General features: G+C 43.7%; 1 protein-coding gene across 1 annotated transcript in view; it reads right to left on the bottom strand.

Moving 5' to 3' along the window:
• Positions 1-17,473, bottom strand: part of LVRN (laeverin) — a 70,621-nt gene extending 53,148 nt beyond the window's left edge. Inside the window, exon 1 of the mRNA XM_052647007.1 lies at positions 16,785-17,473. Coding sequence (XP_052502967.1) covers positions 16,785-17,473 — 689 coding nt within the window. The remainder of the gene's footprint in view (positions 1-16,784) is intronic.
• Positions 17,474-17,814: the final 341 nt, after the last annotated feature.

Genomic DNA, 17,814 nt, shown 5'->3' with positions numbered 1-17,814 from the left:
TTCATGAACGCTGTCTACCTACAGCTGTAGTTAAGAAGTGCTAAATAACGTGGCTGGTTAAAGATTAAATAAGATGCTCTGGAGCATTTTCCCCCAGCCCTGATTTTTTTTTTTTTTTTTTTTTTTAACACAGTAACAACACTCAGAAACCAGAATGTTTAGTAAAGACAGATGGTACACCACTGGACTGTGGTTCAAGGATTGGCCCATGAATCATGTTTGTTTATTACTTATGTAATACGATCTTAAAACTGAAGGTTCCACCCGACGACAGAACATAATAGATGTAAAATTCCAAAGAAAGGTGCCAAACCATGTTATGAAGATTTTGAAAGTAAATGGCCTCAAGAACCTCCGAGCCAATCTTGGGATTCTCAGCCACACTGAGGACACAGGAGAAGGGTCAGGGAACAGACAAGAGTGATCAGAGAAAAGATTCCTTGATGGGGAGGGACATTGTGTTGCCAAGTCGTCCTGCATTCAGGCAGCTACTCTCTAAGCCTGAGCTAGGCAGAAAAAAATCCTTCAGAGAGCAGAGAAAGTGCTTCCCAAGGCTGAAAAACTTAGAGTATGTGTGTGTGTGTGTGTGTGTGTGTGTGTGTGTGTGTGTGTGTGTGAGTTTCTCAGCCATGTCCAACTCTTTGGAACCCCATGAACTGCAGCCCGCCAGGCCCCTCTGTCCATGGAATTCTCCAAGCAAGAATACTAGAGTGGGTTGCTATTCCATTTTCCAGGGGATGGTCCCAACCCAGGGATTGAACCCAGGTCTCCTGCGTTGCAGGTGGATTCTTTACCCCTCAGGAAAGCCCTGAGAGAGGGACTAATTCACTCTTGAGAAAGCTGAAATTGACATTGGCTGGAGTCGAACTCCTATCAGGTAGGAATCTATACCAACTGTTTTGGAGGCAAAACCAGGAGAGTGTTGTTGTCTTGCCACCCACATCAGCCTTGGGCAAGGGATGTATGAGTGTTCCTTGGAAGAGCTGTGGTCCCTGACACACACAGTGAGCCAGTATGAAGACTGCCTGGGTTCTGTCCAATAGAGCCACTTGGAGGAGTTTGAAGAGGCATTACTGTGTGTCTAGGGCCTGAGGAAGGAGTCCCAAGTGACCCTCAGAACAGAGAAATAAGAGAAACATGCTGCAGAGACAAGAGAATTGTAGGAGAAAAAGAAACAGGGAGAAAGCTCTGAAGAGTCTGGGAACATGACATCTCAAGGGAAAAAGGCACCTAGACCAGAGTGAGAGCAAACAAGGAGAGGACTGGTTTGAGTCAGAGCTGCCCCATGTGTTGCCTCTGTCTTCCCCCCAGGACCTGGTGGGGTTGAAACAACAGCTCTCAGGACGGAGGTGGGGGACTCAAAATAGGAGGCGGCGGGAAGGAAGGACCACCGCTCTCTATCTCACCGCAAGCTTCCATTCTGAAGTCAGCCCAAGCTCCGAGAAGTAAGGTTGGAGAGAGGAAAAGGGAGATTTAATAGTAACTAAAGTTCAGAGTTTTGAGTATCATCCAAGACTGGATTTTCTAAGTTTTTTGCATCTGGATAGTGATTGTAACTTAGTGAACATAGATCTTCTGTTACTTAAGAATTAGTAGACAATTACGGGTTGCTAGAGCATTCGTCACAGGGGGCAATGGCACCCCACTCCAGTACTCTTGCCTGGAAAATCCCATGGGCGGAGAGCCTGGTGGGCTACAGTCCGTGGGGTCGCTGAGTCAGACATGACTGAGCAACTTTACTTTCACTTTTCACTTTCATGCATTGGAGAAGGCAATGGCACCCCACTCCAGTGTTCTTGCCTGGAGAATCCCAGGGACACGGGAGCCTGGTGGGCTGCCGTCTATGGGGTCGCTCAGAGTCAGACACGACTGACGCGACTCAGCAGCAGCAGCAGCAGCAGCAGAGCATTCATGTGGGGCTCCCCCAGTGGTTCAGTGGGAAAGAATCCACCTGTAATACAGGAGGCACAAAAGATGTGGGTTCGATCCCTGGGTCAGGATGACCCCCTGGAGAAGGAAACGGCAATCCACTCAAGTATTCTTGCCAGGAAAATTCCATGGATAGAGGAGCCTGGCGGGGCTACAGTTCTCGGGGTCACAAAAAGTCAGAAATGACTGAGGATACCTGCATTTTCATATATATAATATTAGAGGATTCAGGCAGGAGATAAAACTGTAAAGAGAAAGTGAGAGAAAAATGACTGCATTTTTGCTGAAATATGAGGTATGCTTTTTCAATATGCTAGTTACACTTGTTTTCAAAAAAACAAGCTCTAAAACCCTGCAGAGTAAACCATCTCCCAGAGAAAACAACTCAGCCACAGAAAATACATGGGTTTAACACCTCTATAAGATAATGAACTGACCTCTTTCCTCTGTGACACCAACGATATCATGTGCCTGGCACTTGTCTTGAGACTTTTAAATTCTTCCCTAATATTATTCAATTTCTCTCTTGTGTGTCACACCCTGAGGACTGTGCCAGACTTCTTAGCATAAAAAGCAACTGGAGTCTTTTTCAATTCACTGTTCACTCTTTAATAAGACACCTGCACAAAATGATTGACTTTGATCATGCTATCCTCATCTTAATTTGTCCAAATAAAGATCTTAATTTTCTATTGTGAAGGCAGCCATGAAATTAAAAGACGCTTGCTTGCTGCTTGGAAGAAAAGCAATGACAAAACTAGACAGCATATTAAAAAGTAGAGACATTACTTTGCCTACAAAGGTCTGTAGAGTGAAAGCTATGGTTTTTTCAGTTGTATGGATATGAGAGCTAGGCAATAAAAAGGACTGAGCACTGGAGAACCCATGCCTTCCAACTGTGGTGCTGGAGAAGACTCTTGACAGTCCTTTGGATGGCAAGGAGATAAAACCAGTTAATTCTAAAGGAGATCAGTCCTGGATATTCATTGGAAGGACTGAAGCTGAAGCTGAAACTCCAATACTTTGGCCACCTGATGCGAAGAACTGACTCATTTGAAAAGGCCTTGATGCTGGGAAAGATTGAAGGCAGGAGAAAGGGACAGCAGAGGATGAGATGGTTGGATGGCATCACTGACTCAATGGACATAAGTTTGAGCAAACTTCGGGAGATGGTGAAGGACAGGGAAGCCTGGCGTGCTGCAGCCCATGGGATCAGGAAGAGTTGGACATGACTAAGCAACTGAACAACAACACATTTGTAGTTAAAAACCATCCCACAAAGAAGCTCCAGGCACAGGTGGCTTCATTGGTGAAAAGCAATGAAGCATTTAACAAAGAAATAATACCAATCCTACATAAATTTTTCCAAAAAATTAAAGGAATACCTCCAAATTTATTATTTGAGCCAGTGTTACTCTGATGCCAAAACCAGACAAAGACATTGCAAGGAAAAAGTAAGGCAACGTAAAAACCACAAGTCTACGTGTCTCATGAGCAAAGATAAAAATCATAAGCAGAAGTTTAGTAATCTGCAATAAAGCATACAAAGGATAATACATCAAGACCAAGTGGGATTTGTCATGGCAGTAGAAAGTTAGTTTAATGTTAGAAAGTCAATCAGTCAGTGTAATTTACCATATTAACAAATTTAAAAAGAAAAATCATATGATTATCTCAGTGAGCAAATCTTATACAGAGGAATAACAATGTTTCTAGACTTCTCTTCAGAAATTATTTAATTCATAAGTCAAGGAAGTAACATCCTTAAACTGCTGAAATTAAAAACAAAAACCTGCCAATTTAGAATTCTATACTGAGCAAAAATATCTTTCAAAAATGAAGGAAAAATAAGACATTTTCAGACAGACACAAACCAAGAGAATTTATCACCAGTACACCTAAACTTGAAGAAATATTCAAGCCTTCTGGGTGGAAGCAAAATAATACAACATGGAAACTGAAATGTACACAAAGGAATGAAGAGCCCTGGAGATGGTATATACGTAAGTAAATTTAAAAAAATGTTTTTCTTTTGTAAAAATTTATCTTAAAGCAATTAACTGTTTAAAGGAAAAGCAGTACCAGTATATGGTGGGGTTTATAACCTATGTAAAAGTAAAATGCATAGCAGATATAGCCCAAAGTAGAGGATGGGTAAAATGGAAGGATATGCTTCTAAGATTGATACATAATATGAGAAGTAATTTTATTTGACTTTAGCCTGTGGTGAGTTCGGGACACATATTATAAACCTTAGAGCAATCCTCTTTCCCTACTTCCCACCTCAACCACATACAAAAGGACATAACTAATCAGCTGAGTTAATATTAAATGGAATACTAAAAACTACTTAATGCAAAAAAAAAGAAAAACAGAATTAAAAAACAGTTTAGACAATAAAGAGCAAATAGCAAGATAGTTGATTTAAGTCCAATCAACTCAATAACTACATCAAATGCAAACAGTCTAAACACCCCAATTATAGGGCAGAGATGGTCAGACTTTAAGACCCAGGAGAAGGAAATGGCAATCCACTCCAGTATTCTTGCCTGGAAAAGTCCATGGAGAGAGGAGCCTGGTGGGCTGCAGTCCACGGGGTTACATGACTGAGCAAGCATGCAGAGGGTGGAGGGAGAGGGGCTGGTAACAACAAACTGGTAGAATTAAAAAACAAAAAAAGGACCCAATACTAGGTTTCGATAATAAATTCATTTTTATTATTAAGACACATAGAGGTTAAAAGTAAAACTTTAGAAAAAGATGTATCATGTACATAGTAAAGAAAGCTGGAACGGGAATACAGGGAGAAGATCACTGGTGTATGGCCCATGCAGGGCACATTCTCTCAAAAGTGCCATGAGCAGGTTAGGCAAGGGTTGTCATTTCTATGTAGATTTGACCTTCAGATTTTTTTCAAACAAAAGGGGGCTATTTTCTTCACAGTAAACTTAAAATATTTTATTTGTTAAAAACAAGATAACAGATGGGGAAACAGTGGAAACAGTGTCAGACTTTATTTTGGGGGGCTCCAAAATCACTGCAGATGGTGACTACAGCCATGAAATTAAAAGACGCTTACTCCTTGGAAGAAAAGTTATGACCAACCTAGATAGCATATTCAAAAGCAGAGACATTACTTTGCCGCCTAAGGTCCATCTAGTCAAGGCTATGGTTTTTCCAGTAGTCATGTATGGATGTGAGAGTCGGACTGTGAAGAAGGCTGAGTGCCGAAGAATTGATACCTTTGAACTGTGGTGTTGGAGAAGACTCTTGAGAGTCCCTTGGACTGCAAGGAGATCCAACCAGTCCATTCTGAAGGAGATCAGCCCTGGGATTTCTTTGGAAGGAATGATGCTAAAGCTGAAACTCCATTACTTTGGCCACCTCATGCGAAGAGTTGACTCATTGGAAAATACTTTGATGCTGGGAGGGATTGGGGGCAGGAGGAGAAGGGGACGACAGAGGATGAGATGGCTGGATGGCATCACGGACTCGATGGATGTGAGTCGGAGTGAACTCTGGGAGCTGGTGATGGACAGGGAGGCCTGGCGTGCTGCGATTCATGGGCTCGCAAAGAGTCAGACACAACTGAGCGACTGAACTGAACTGAACAGGCCCCAAATGGAGTCATTGTCCTATGCCCACATTACCAAACCAAGACTTGAATACTTAATTATAGTCTCAGCCTCTCCCAGGAATGGAATTTTAAACCATTCAGCCTGGAACTACCCTAGTTCTCACTAGTGAGGTTGTGTGTCTGATAGACCCTAGCTGTTCCCTGGAGAAAGATGACCTTGCCGTAAACAGTCAGCTCTTTGCCAGTATAACTTCTCTGTGCTGCCCACTTGTGCCAGTACACCTTTCATTCTTTAGCGCTCCTGCAGGCACTTCTCCTATCTGCCAGATGGGATACTGCCTGATTCATGCATCACTGAATAAAGCCACTAACATCTTTACATTTATGCAGTTGAATTATGCTTTTTAAACACATTCTAAGCCCTCTCAATCTACTTATGCTAATAAGGAGGTGGCTCTTGTACTGTCACGGTTTTAAACTGCTTTTCATGGAGTTAGATTCCATGCTTCTCATGTCCACCCTATCCTAACATAAACCTGGCACACAGTAAACGAAGAGATGCATATTTATAATTCTCATAACTAGTAATGGCAAAGGGTGTATATTTATTAATTGGAATTAGTGATTATGGGCAAGCGTCTCAGGGAAGGCCAAGTTCATCTTCAAGAGGTATAAGTGGAACATGGTCCCCTAATATTCTCAATACTGCTGTAGCCAATTTTACCCTCAGAAAAGACATTTTAGAAAAGACCAATTTACATCTTTAAAGCAGCCAAACACAACCTGTTAGCCATTCTGTAGTCTAAGGCCATTTGAGTGACTCATACTTACCAGGAAAGAAAAGAATATGTTTTTTATTTTAATTTTCATAATATGCCTGTTATCAGATGGTAAGTAAAGCTTCATGAGCTGAGAAACTGGCATTTAGTCTAAGTATTCTCTGCAATAGGTTCCAAAGGTCAGAAGAAACTGGTATGAAATATTGTTTCATGGAGAAGAATGGTTTAGAAAGCTTGGATGAGTCCAAAGGTTATAAGCTCTACTTATTCATGTTGGAGGAAACCTTTATTTTACATGAAGGGAACTAATTGTCGAAATTTACTTACCAAAACTCAGATATGTACAGCAATCTTGTCCTATGACTTCATACTCTGGAACCCCTGTACTCAAAGTTGGTAGAGGCAAAAAATGCAAGTTTGCCAATTATAGGTTACTCATTGTTACCGATTTTAAAACAGTCTTGTTTGCAGGGATAGTCATTCAAAATCCAAATTACCTTCCAGGGATCTTTTATTTCCTAAGTACATGAGAACTAAGATGCTTTCTCCTACACCCAAATGTCAGCAGAGAAAGAGGAGACCTCTTGAAAGGAGAGGACTTCTTGGATTTACCATGCTGGTTTACCTGCATTCTCTTGACTGGTATGACTTGTAAACAATTCCTTCACGACAGTCAAGGTCCAGCAGTTCTCACTGATAGCATGGTGCTCATTTGGGCTCTTGCTCACAAGGCCAGTCCTCTGAGCCTGGCTGCAGCCCTCTGGAAGCTTGTGCATACCTTGCACAACCACTCCACAGCATTCACTGCGACACAGTTACTCTGATCCCTGGCATGGTGACCCCTCTTTAGCTCCCTAGTCAATATCCTTATCCCATGTAAAAAATTCTACATCCCCTCAGGTCTCAAATAAATCACAAAGATAACTTGCACAATCCAGGGCCCACTGGCCTAAGCCACTTCTAGTATATAAATTAGATGCCACATTGACTGCCAACCATGCTCACCATAAAGGGAAGAAGAGGGTCTTGCTCTGAGGTCTTCCTCAGGTGCCCTTTGGCTAATTTCGCTGTATGCTCCATTATCCATTACGTTCTATCCTGTGACAGCTAATGACAATGTGTGACAAAATCCAACACCTATTCACGATTAAAAAAAAAAAAGCAACCCAGAAATACTATGACTCAACAGGAACTTTTTCATCTTAATAAAGAGCACATACAGAAGGCTAAGGCTAAGTCACGTCAGTCGTGTCCGACTCTGCGACCCCATAGACGGCAGCCCACCAGGCTCCTCCATCCCTGGGATTTTCCAGGCAAGAACACTGGAGTGGGGTTGCCATGTCCTTCTCCAATGCATGAAAGTGAAAAGTGAAAGTAAAGTCGCTCAGTCATGTCCGACCCTCAGCGATCCCATGGACTGCAGCCTTCCAGGCTCCTCCGTCCATGAGATTTTCCAGGCAAGAGTACTGGAGTGGGGTGCCATTGCCTTCTCTGGCACATACAAAAAGTTCCACCTTAAATCATACTTAATGGTAAAAGGCTAAAAACTTTCTCCCTAACATTAGGGAAAAGAATCTCCACTCTTTCCACTTTTATTCAATATAGTGCTGGAAATTTCAGCCAGCAAAGTAAGATAAGAATGGAAAAGAAATGGCTATGCATTGGAATGGTAGAAATAAAACTGCCTCTATAAGCAGATGACATGATGCTCTACACAGAAAATCCTAAGAAATCTATTAAAAAAAAAAAAAAACCTCCCTAGATATTTCAAGTGAGATCACCAAGTCCTCTGATATAAGATAAGTACACAAAACTCAGCACTTCTATGTAGGAGAAACAGATGCATGAAAATGAAAATTAAATGTACAATACTGTTTATAATTGTTCAAGTAAAAATAAATACTTAGGCAAAACTCTAACAAAACAGGTATAAGATTTATATGCTGAAAATAAAATGCTGATGAAATAAATTAAAGATTTAAATAAATGAACAGTTATTTCATGTTCATAGACTGGAAAACCCAACATAGTAAAGAAAAGCAGAAAAATAGAGGAAGACAAAAATAAGTATAAAGAACAAGGGCAAAAAATTGAAAAAAGTAACACTTATGGTGTACATTCATCCCATTATATCGATACCAGTATCAGAAACTAAAGAGGAGACATCACTGCAGATCCTATGGACGTTAAGTGGATAATAAGGAATGAACTGATTTATGCCCATAAATTTGATAATCTAGATGAAATGGACCAATTCCTAGAAAGAACCAAGCTACCAAAACTCAGACAAGAAGAAACAATCTGAGAAAGCCTATATCTATGAAAGAAATTGAATCAATAATTAATAACCTTTCAAAACAGAAATCACCAGGCCCAGATGGATTCACTGGTGAATTCTACCAACATCTAAGGAATATCAATTCTTTTACAATTATTTTCAGAGGACAGAAACAGAAGGAATACTTCTTAGCTCATTCTATGAGGCCAGCCTCTCCCTAACACCAAAAGTAGAACAAAACATTATAAGAAAAGAAAACTACAGGCCAACAGCCCTCCTGAACACAGATGCAAAACTCCTCAACAAAATATTAGCAAACCCAATCCAGCAAGGCATACAAAGAATTATGCTCCACAATCAAGTGAGATTTATCCCAGGTATGCAAGACTGCTTTCAACATTAAAAAAATCTATTGGTATAATTCATCACATCAACAGACAGAAAAATCACATGATCACCACTTTATAGAGGCAAAGAAAGCATTTGCTGAACTCCGACACCCATTTATGACTAAATTTCTTAGTAAAGTGGGAATAGAGAGGGACTGCCTAATCTTGATGAAGTGAAAGTGTTAGTTACTCAGTCCTAAAAATCTACAGCTAAGAGCACAATTAATGGTGAGAATCTGAAGCTTTCCACTAAGATCAGTGACAAGACAAGGATGTTTTGCCACTTTTCAACACTGTGCAGGAGGTCATTACAAATGCAATGAGTCAAGGAAGGACATAGAAGGTGTATTCATTGGGAAGGAAGAAATAAAACAGTTTTATTTGCAGATTACATCATAATCTGGGTTTTCTACAAATCCAAAAGAATTGACAAAATCCTCCTGTAACTAATAAGCAGTTATAGAAAATTTGCAGGATACAAGGTTAATACACAAAAGTCAGTTTGTTTCCTATATACCAACAATGAAAAAAATGGAATGTGAAATTAAAAACACAATACCACTTACACTGAAAAAGTAAAAGTGTTAAGTCATTCAGTCCCTATGGACTGTAGCCCATCAGGCTCCTCTGTCCATGGAATTTTCCAAGCAAGAATAATGGAGTGAGTAGCCATTCCCTTCTCCAAGGGATCTTTCTGACCCAGGGACTGAACCTGGGTCTCCAGCATTGCAGGCAGATTCTTTACTGTGTGAGTCACCAGGGAAGCCCAGCTATTTACATTAGTGTTCCTAAAAATGAAATACTTAGGTATAAATCTAACAAAATATGTATAAGATCTAGGTAGAGAAAAAAATGGAAAACTCTGATGTGTGAAATTTTAAAAAGAATTAAACAAATTAAACAAATTCATATTCACAGATTTGAAGACAATATTATCAGCATATCAGTTCTTCCCAACTTGATCTATAGATTCAATGCAATCCCAACTCAAATCCTAGCAAGTTAAGAACAAACTGATTCTAAGGTTTACAGTGAGACGCAAAACCAAACAAACAAAACCTCAGAATACTCAACACAATGCTGAAGGAAAATAACAAAGTTGTAAAATTTATACTACCTGATATTAAGACTTACTTTAAAGCTACAATAATCAAGACAGTGTGGTACTGACGAAAGAACAGACAAATAGGCCAAGGGCATAAAATGGCCCAGAAGTAGAAACAGAAATACTTCTAAATATTTCTGGGCTTTCTAAAATAGAGAGCCCAGAAATAGACCCACATAAATATAGTCAACTAATCTTTGGCAAAGAGCAAAGACAAAACCACGGAGCAAAGAAAACCTCTTACTAGACAACCACACTCCAAAAAAGAGAATCTAGACTCAGGCCTTACACCCTTCATAAGAACTGACTCCCAGTGTTCACAGATCCAGATGTAAAACGTAAAATTATAAACCTCCTAGAAGGTAACACAGAAGAAAATCTAAATGACCCTGGGTATGGCGATGACTTTTAAGATACTACACCAAGTACAAGATCCATAAAAGAAATAATTGATAAGCTGGACTTCTCCTGGTGGCTCAGAGGTTAAAGCGGCTGCCTCCAATGCGGGAGACCCGGGTTCGATCCCCGGGTCGGGAAGATCCTCTGGAGAAGGAAATGGCAACCCACTCCAGTATTCTTGCCTGGAGAATCCCATGGATGGAGAAGCCTAGTAGGTTACAGTCCACGGGGTCGCAAAGAGTCGGACACAGCTGAGCGACTTCACCTTTCACCTTTCACCTTTCACTAAAAGTAAAAAACTTCTGTTCTGTGAAAGGCAATATAAAGAGAATAAGAGGACAAGTCACAGACTGGCAGTATTTGCAAAAGACACATCTGAAAAAGGACTGTCATCCAGAATCTACAAAGAACTCCTGAAAATTCAACAATCAAAACACAAGGGGGAATTCCCTGGTGGTCCAAATGCTTAGGACTCACTTGCACTGACTTGGCCTCGTTTCCATTCCTGGTTGGGGAACTAAGATCCTGCAAACTTCTCAGCACAGTCCCTCCCACACCCAAGGAAGAAAAAGAAAACAACTCCGTTCTGTGTCTGTGTAACTGAATCACTTTCCTGTACTGCAGAAGTTAATACAACATTGTAAATAAACTATACTTGAATAAAATAAATTTTAGAAAGGAAACAAATACCTCAGTTAAAAAATGAGCCAAAGACCAACAGATAACTCACCACAGAAACTCTACAGAGAAGCATAGGAAAGGATGCTTTACCTCATATGCCATCAGGGAAATGTAAATGAAAACAACGAGATACTTACTAGAAAACAGGCCAAAATCCAGAACACTGGTACCCCAAATGCTGACAAGAATATGGGGCAAAAGAAACTCTCACTGCTGTTGGGAATAGAGAATGGTACCTCCACTCTGGAAGACAGTTTGGCAGTGTCTTACAAAATTAAACACGTGCTTACCATGCTGCTGCTGCTGCTGCTAAGCCGCTTCAGTCGTGTCCGACTCTGTGCGACCCCAGAGACAGCAGCCCACCAGGCTCCCCCGTCCCTGGGATTCTCCAGGCAAGAACACTGGAGTGGGTTGCCATTTGCTTCTCCAGTGCATGAAAGTGAAAATCCAAAGTGAAGTCGCTCAGTCATGTCCAACTCTTAGCGACCCCATGGACTTCGGCCCACCAGGCTCCTCCATCCATGGGATTTCCCAGGCAAGAGTGCTGGAGTGGGGTGCCGTTGCCTTCTCCGCATGCTTACCATATGACCCAACAATTATGCACCTTGGTATTTACTTAAAGGAGTTGAAAATGTATGTCTACACAAAAACCTGGCCATAGAGTTCATAAGAGTTTTTTTCATGATCACCAAACTTGGAAGCAGACAAGATGTCCTTCTGTAAGTCAATGGATAGATAAACTGTGGTACATCCAGACAACAGAATATTATTCAGCACTAAGAAGAAAGGAGCTACTGCAGCATAAAAGGACATGGAGGAAGCTTAAATGCATACTGCTAAGTGAAAGAAGCCACGCTGAAAAGCTGATACACTGTATGAGTCCCCCTATGTGGCATATGGAAAAGGCAAGACTATGCAGGCAATGAAAAGATCTGTGGTTGCTGGGCAGAGTGGATGGTGGCAAGATGAACAGGCAGAGAACAGGATTTTTAGAGCAGTGAAAACACTCTGTATGATAATATAATGATGGATATGTCATATATTAGATCAAACATACAGAATGCACAACACCAAAAGGGAACCTCAAGGTAAACTATGTATTTCTATAGGTGCAGCCTCAGTTTTTTAAAAAAAGTGTCACTTTAATGATTGCCTGGTCATGGCGGGCAGAGAAGGCAATGGCAACCCACTCCAGTACTCTTGCCTGGAGAATCCCAGGGACAGGGGAGCCTGGTGGGCTGCCGTCTATGGGCACAGAGTCAGCCACCACTGAAGCGACTTAGCAGCAGCAGCAGTTCATGGGGGGAGGCTATGCATGTGTTGGGGCAGGGGACAGATGAAGAATTTCTATACCTCCCTCTAAATTTTGTTCTAAACCTAAAACTTCTCTTAAAAAAACAAAAGTCTCTCTCTTAAAAAAAAAGAATCCTTAGACATGACACCAAAAGCATGTTCTATTAAACATTTTTGATAAACTGGACTTCTTTAAAATTAAAACTTTTGCTCTCTGAAAGACCTTGCTAAGAAGATTAAGAGACAAGCTACAGACTAGGAGAATGATATTTGTAAGCCATATATCTCACATTGGACTCAGATGTAGAATATATAAAGAAATAACAGAACTCAACAGTAAAGAAACAAAATTCAATTAGAAAATGGACAAAAGACGCAAAGAGCCATTTCACTGAAGTGATATAAAGATGGCAAATAAGCATGAAAAGACGATTATCTGTAGCAATTGCTAAAAAATACAAATTTCCAAACCCTCACTCAAAACTCACTGCTCTAGAAATTTTTTGCTTTTGAAATTTTTAAATGGTCAAAAATACACATAACATAAAATTCACCATCTTAACCATTTTAAAGTATAGCACTGAGTGGTGTTAAGTACATTCACATTGTTGTACAACCAGTCTCCAGAATTCTCATCTTGCAAAACTAAGATTCTATATTCATCAAACAAAAACTCTCCATGCCACCAGCCCCTAGCAACTACCATGCTACTTTATGATTGTATAAATCTGACTGTTCTAGGTCCTTATATAATGTCCTCAGGATTCATCTGTGTAGTAGCATGGGTCAGAAGTTCCTTCCTTTTTAAGGCTGAAAAATATTTCATTGTGAGTATATACCACATTTTGTTTCTTCCCTTCATCCATAAATTGATACTTGGGTTCCTTCTACCTTATAGCTCCTGTGAAAACAGTTGCTATGAGCATCATCGTACTGGTCTGGCATTTTTGAGGGTGCACCCCTGGAATCTGCATGTTTAACAAGCTCCTCTGGGGCTTCTGATGCACCTTGAAGTGTGAACCACACTGCAATGCAAGATTTCCCAAAGCATAGAAGGAGAAAATTTTTTGGTAACCCTCACACACACTATTACATAGATCAAGCTCACACATGATAAAGTCAGTCTTTTTTCATTTTTACGAATCATTCTGATTTGGTCAAGAGAAAGCATTGGCTTGGTGTTATTTGTCTTGAACAACTAATTCTAATGTCCCTTTTTAACAAGGAGACAACAGTCTTCCTATTCAAAGCCTTCAGATCCTTCAGCAGGCAATCATAATAGGTTGAACATATTAACAATATTCTGTTTTGTTGTATTTGTGCCCATTCCTTTCTGTAAATTTCAAGTGGGTTTTCATCTATAATGATACAGAGTGGCTTCAATAAATCTATTTAACATTTATGCTTACATCAAGAAGCTTTTTTAAGCAAATTATATGGCCAGAATGGGCTTCCCTGGTGGCTCAGCAGTAAAGAATCTGCCTGCAATGCAGCAGGAGATACAGGTTGGATCCCTGGGTGGGGAAGATAGCCTGGAGGAGGAAGGCACGGCAAACCCGCTCCAGTATTCTGGCCTGGGAAATCTCATAGACTGCGGAGCCTGGTGGGCTACCGTCTGTGGGGTCACAAAGAGTCAGCTATGACTGAAGTGACAGCACACACCGCCAGAGTCAAGTGAACACAGCAAAGTCTGAACATAGATACCGCCAATGAAGCTTGGGAAATGCTGCTTAGAGGGACGTTAACGTTTGGGTCTTGCTCTCAACCTTCCACACGTGGAAGACGCGCCTGTCCAAGGCATCCAGTAGATGGATCCTATGGCAGAGACGTAAAGTCACCTGTCAAATAAAGGCTGAGAATGAGGAGAAGCCATCCCCAGCAACTTCTGAAGCTAGAAAATCGTTCCCTAAACTTTACAAGTGTCAAATAGTGATGCTCTCTGTATTTCCTGGATTGACTTTCTCTCTTTCCTTGTGTGTGTGTGTGTGTGTTCACTAAGCTGCTTCAGTCGTGTCAGACTCTTTGTGACCCCATGGACTGTAGCCCACCAGGCTCCTCTGTTCGTGGGATTCTCCAAGCAAGAACACTGGAATGGCTTGCCATGCCCTCCTCCCGGGGGTTTTCCTGACCTAGGGATGCAAGCCGCATCTCTCTTCCCTTAGAGTTGAGTAAAATTATTTAAAAACATTAGCCTGTCTGGACTGTGATAACAGACCATCTAGGAGCAGAAGTAAGCATGTCCCAACCACTGTGACTGGAATTAGAGACACCCAAGAAAAATGTGAAGACAGTAGGCAACTTCTTTGCAGGTAGGAATAGTCTTAGCATTTTATCTACCAGTAACGTGGCAGGTTTCATGCTTAGATAACAGGAGACTGTGCCTAATAATAACACCCGAGCTAATGATAGTGGCCACCACTACATAGCTTATATACCAGTCAGGATCCCCCCCTTTCCCATTCAACTCTCACATTCTAAAGGCTGACAGTTATTATGTCTATTCCATGAATGAGGCAACTCAGAGAGGTGAAGAGACTAGCTCAAGTCACACAGTTAAGACTCAAGCCTGCTGAGCTTCCAAACTCTGCCCCATCACAAGTCATCACTTTGTTCAGGCTGTTTGTGACCTTGGCTTCAAGCGCAACTGCAGGTTTCTCTTCTTCCTGGTTTCAGAGGCAGAGACTCAAGAACAACTTCCAGGCAACTGCTCCTCCCAGATGCCACAGTCCCAGAGCCCCACCTATAGGTCTATGAACATCTGTAGGACTTCATTAAAATTTCTGCTTATTTGAATTTGAATGCTCTCAAAATCCGGTTTCTAGTTACCGCTAGAGCTGGCAGCACAAGAGAAAAATGAAAAGGGACTTTCCTTTCCTGTGTCTGCTAGGGTCGTTTGTCCTGGCCATAGCCTCATGAAGACAGGAGGAAGGAAGAGAGTGGTGAACAGCTGAAAATTTACTGACAGCAGAAAACACTGGCAGATAGGTGTGTAAAAAGCAACCCCTTTTCAGTTATTTCAAAAGGTTTCCAGAGCCCCGTAAGTACAGGAACGCACGACCCTCAGAAGATTTTCAAAACTTTTCCTCGAGCACTGATGCATTTTTAAGGAAAAATCAAGCATGCTGTCCTAAAAAACAAAACGTACACACCCACCTAGGCCAGCTTGTTAAACTTATTTTAAACCCTCGAAGTTTTGAAAATAGTTCAGAAGATTTACGGGGTAATTTAGTGGGTTTCTTTCCCTCAGAGAACATCTGAGAACATTTTCTCTAATAATAAAGGGGAAAGTACATGCAGTTGTATAAACCGCAAATGCTCCACGAGTACATGAGTGAAGCAGGAGCTCACAAGTTTGAAAAAAATCAGTTTCCCTGGTGCTTGCTTGAGGTCAGTGATGTGGTCCCAGAGCGTGGCAAGAGGCAATTCTTGAGCTGGAAACATTCCGTGTGGGAGACACTATCGCAGAAGAGTGTAAGAGAACACACATGTACACTCTGTGCGCTTGCAGGCGCAGAGCGGAGGTCCCCGTAATTGCTTTTACTTTTCTTGAACGCTGGCACAGAGCCGGTCAAAGAGCAGGGGATGTCCGCTGCCCACCAGCAAAACGACTCGCGGGGCCGGGCAGGGGTGGGAGCGCAGAATGAAGGGTGATTCTGAAGTTTTGGGAGAACCTTGGCAAAAAAAAGAAAAAGCGATGACACAAACAGCCCGGACGTGTGTTTCTGTTGCAAGAGCAGCAGTTAGGGCGCCTCCAGTTAACAGAGACAGAGCAGGAAAAGCGCAGAAGGACGCTGAAGAGGAAGAGCCTCAAGGGTGCTCCAGCGCCGAGCTTCAACTCGAACGCGGGCGGATCACCCGAGGACCTCCGTTAAAATGCATATTCGGATCCCCCTGGGCGATGTTGGGCCCACGCGTCTGCGTTTCTAACAAGCTCCCAGACTGTACACCTATCGCTGGTCCGTGGACCGAACTTTTGAGTAGCAAGGGGTTTACTCATTGCCCTGAGGATAATCTGGGTTAGAGAACGTCCTGAATTAGAGGTAAAGGGGTTCTCTGAAGAGAACAAGAAAATTAAAAGGGACAACGATAGGAACAATCTGGATGGGCAAGGATGGGGGCTGAAACCCGGCCGGAAGAAGCACCACAGTCTCCAAAGCCTTTTATTCCGAGCAGTTTCTGGAGGGATGGGAGGAAGGAGGCGCTCACCCTCTGACTCTAGAAGAAAACGTCGCGAGGGCTGGGCTGGCGGTCTTTGCGAAGGGCCAAGAGATGCGCCCCGAGGCAGCTAGACCCGCAGCCTGCGCGGGGGCCCTCGAGCCAGGGATCGACGAGGCCTAGGCCGGTCTGCCCTTACCTGCGCTCACCCTGGTCCGTGTAGAGGTTAAGGAAGAGGCCCTCCCTGGTGTCCTGGCTCACTGGGCCGGAGAAGCTGAGCTGCAGCTCATAGAGGCTCCCGGGCTGCAGGGCTTCTCCGAGCTCCAGCACCAGGTACTGCATGCCCACCGCGAACCACGTCTCCACCACAGATAACCGGCCCGCGGTGGCGTCTCCAGCGTCCGGGGACAGGGGTCCGTGCACCTCCGCGCGCTCACAGTCCAGGAAGAGGCTGTGCAGCAGCAGCCGCGCGGTGGCCGCGGTGCAGCGCACCGTGATGTTCGCGCGGCCAGTGAAGCGCAACGCCGACGCCGAGAGGCCGTCCGGCCGCAGCCGGGGCCACAGCTCCAGCTGGTAGTGCAGCGGCACGAGCCAGGGCGGCAGGCGCAGCTGGTCCCAGGGCCCCGGGGGTCGCCAGGGGGGCGGGGTGGCCGCCGCGTCGGGCTCCGGAGTGGGGCCGGGCTGCGAGGCCGGCTCCTGCTTGCCGGGGAGGGAGGGCGCGGCAGCCGGAGCCCCGCGGTGCCGAAGCTCCGACGGCGGGACGCGCGCGCAGCGGCCGTACAGCGAGGCGAGCACGGCCAGCGCCAGCAGGAGCGCGGCGGCCAGCCCCGCCAGCAGCAGGGCTGCGGCGCGGCCCACGTAGAAGCCGGACCTGGAAGGGGGTCCCATGGCCGCGGCCCAGGGCTGGGGAGACGTGAGCGTTCAGACCCCCGGGCCTGAGCGCTCAGTGATGGGACCCCTGCCCCTGCTCTCGAGCACCGTCCCTCCCTCCTCCTCGAGGACACACGAGAGAGTGGTTGGGACCACAGCTTCCCCTCCCAGCGAATCGGATCCAGGTCCTCTGCCCACCCACCCTCCGCCCCCTGCCAGGGCTGGGGGAGGAGGCCGACGCGCGCAAACAAGCGCGCGCGCCTCTTGGAGTCCGCAGCGAAAGACACCGCAGAAGAGGCTTTTAGAATCGGCGCGGTCGGACCAGACTGCAAAGGGGGCATCTCTGACGAGGGTATCTG

Source organism: Budorcas taxicolor, chromosome 10 (genome assembly GCF_023091745.1).
Source record: "Budorcas taxicolor isolate Tak-1 chromosome 10, Takin1.1, whole genome shotgun sequence".
Taxonomy (NCBI): domain Eukaryota; kingdom Metazoa; phylum Chordata; class Mammalia; order Artiodactyla; family Bovidae; genus Budorcas; species Budorcas taxicolor.
The sequence above is the reverse complement of the archived record's forward strand: the minus strand, read 5'-3'. Positions and strand labels throughout refer to the sequence as shown.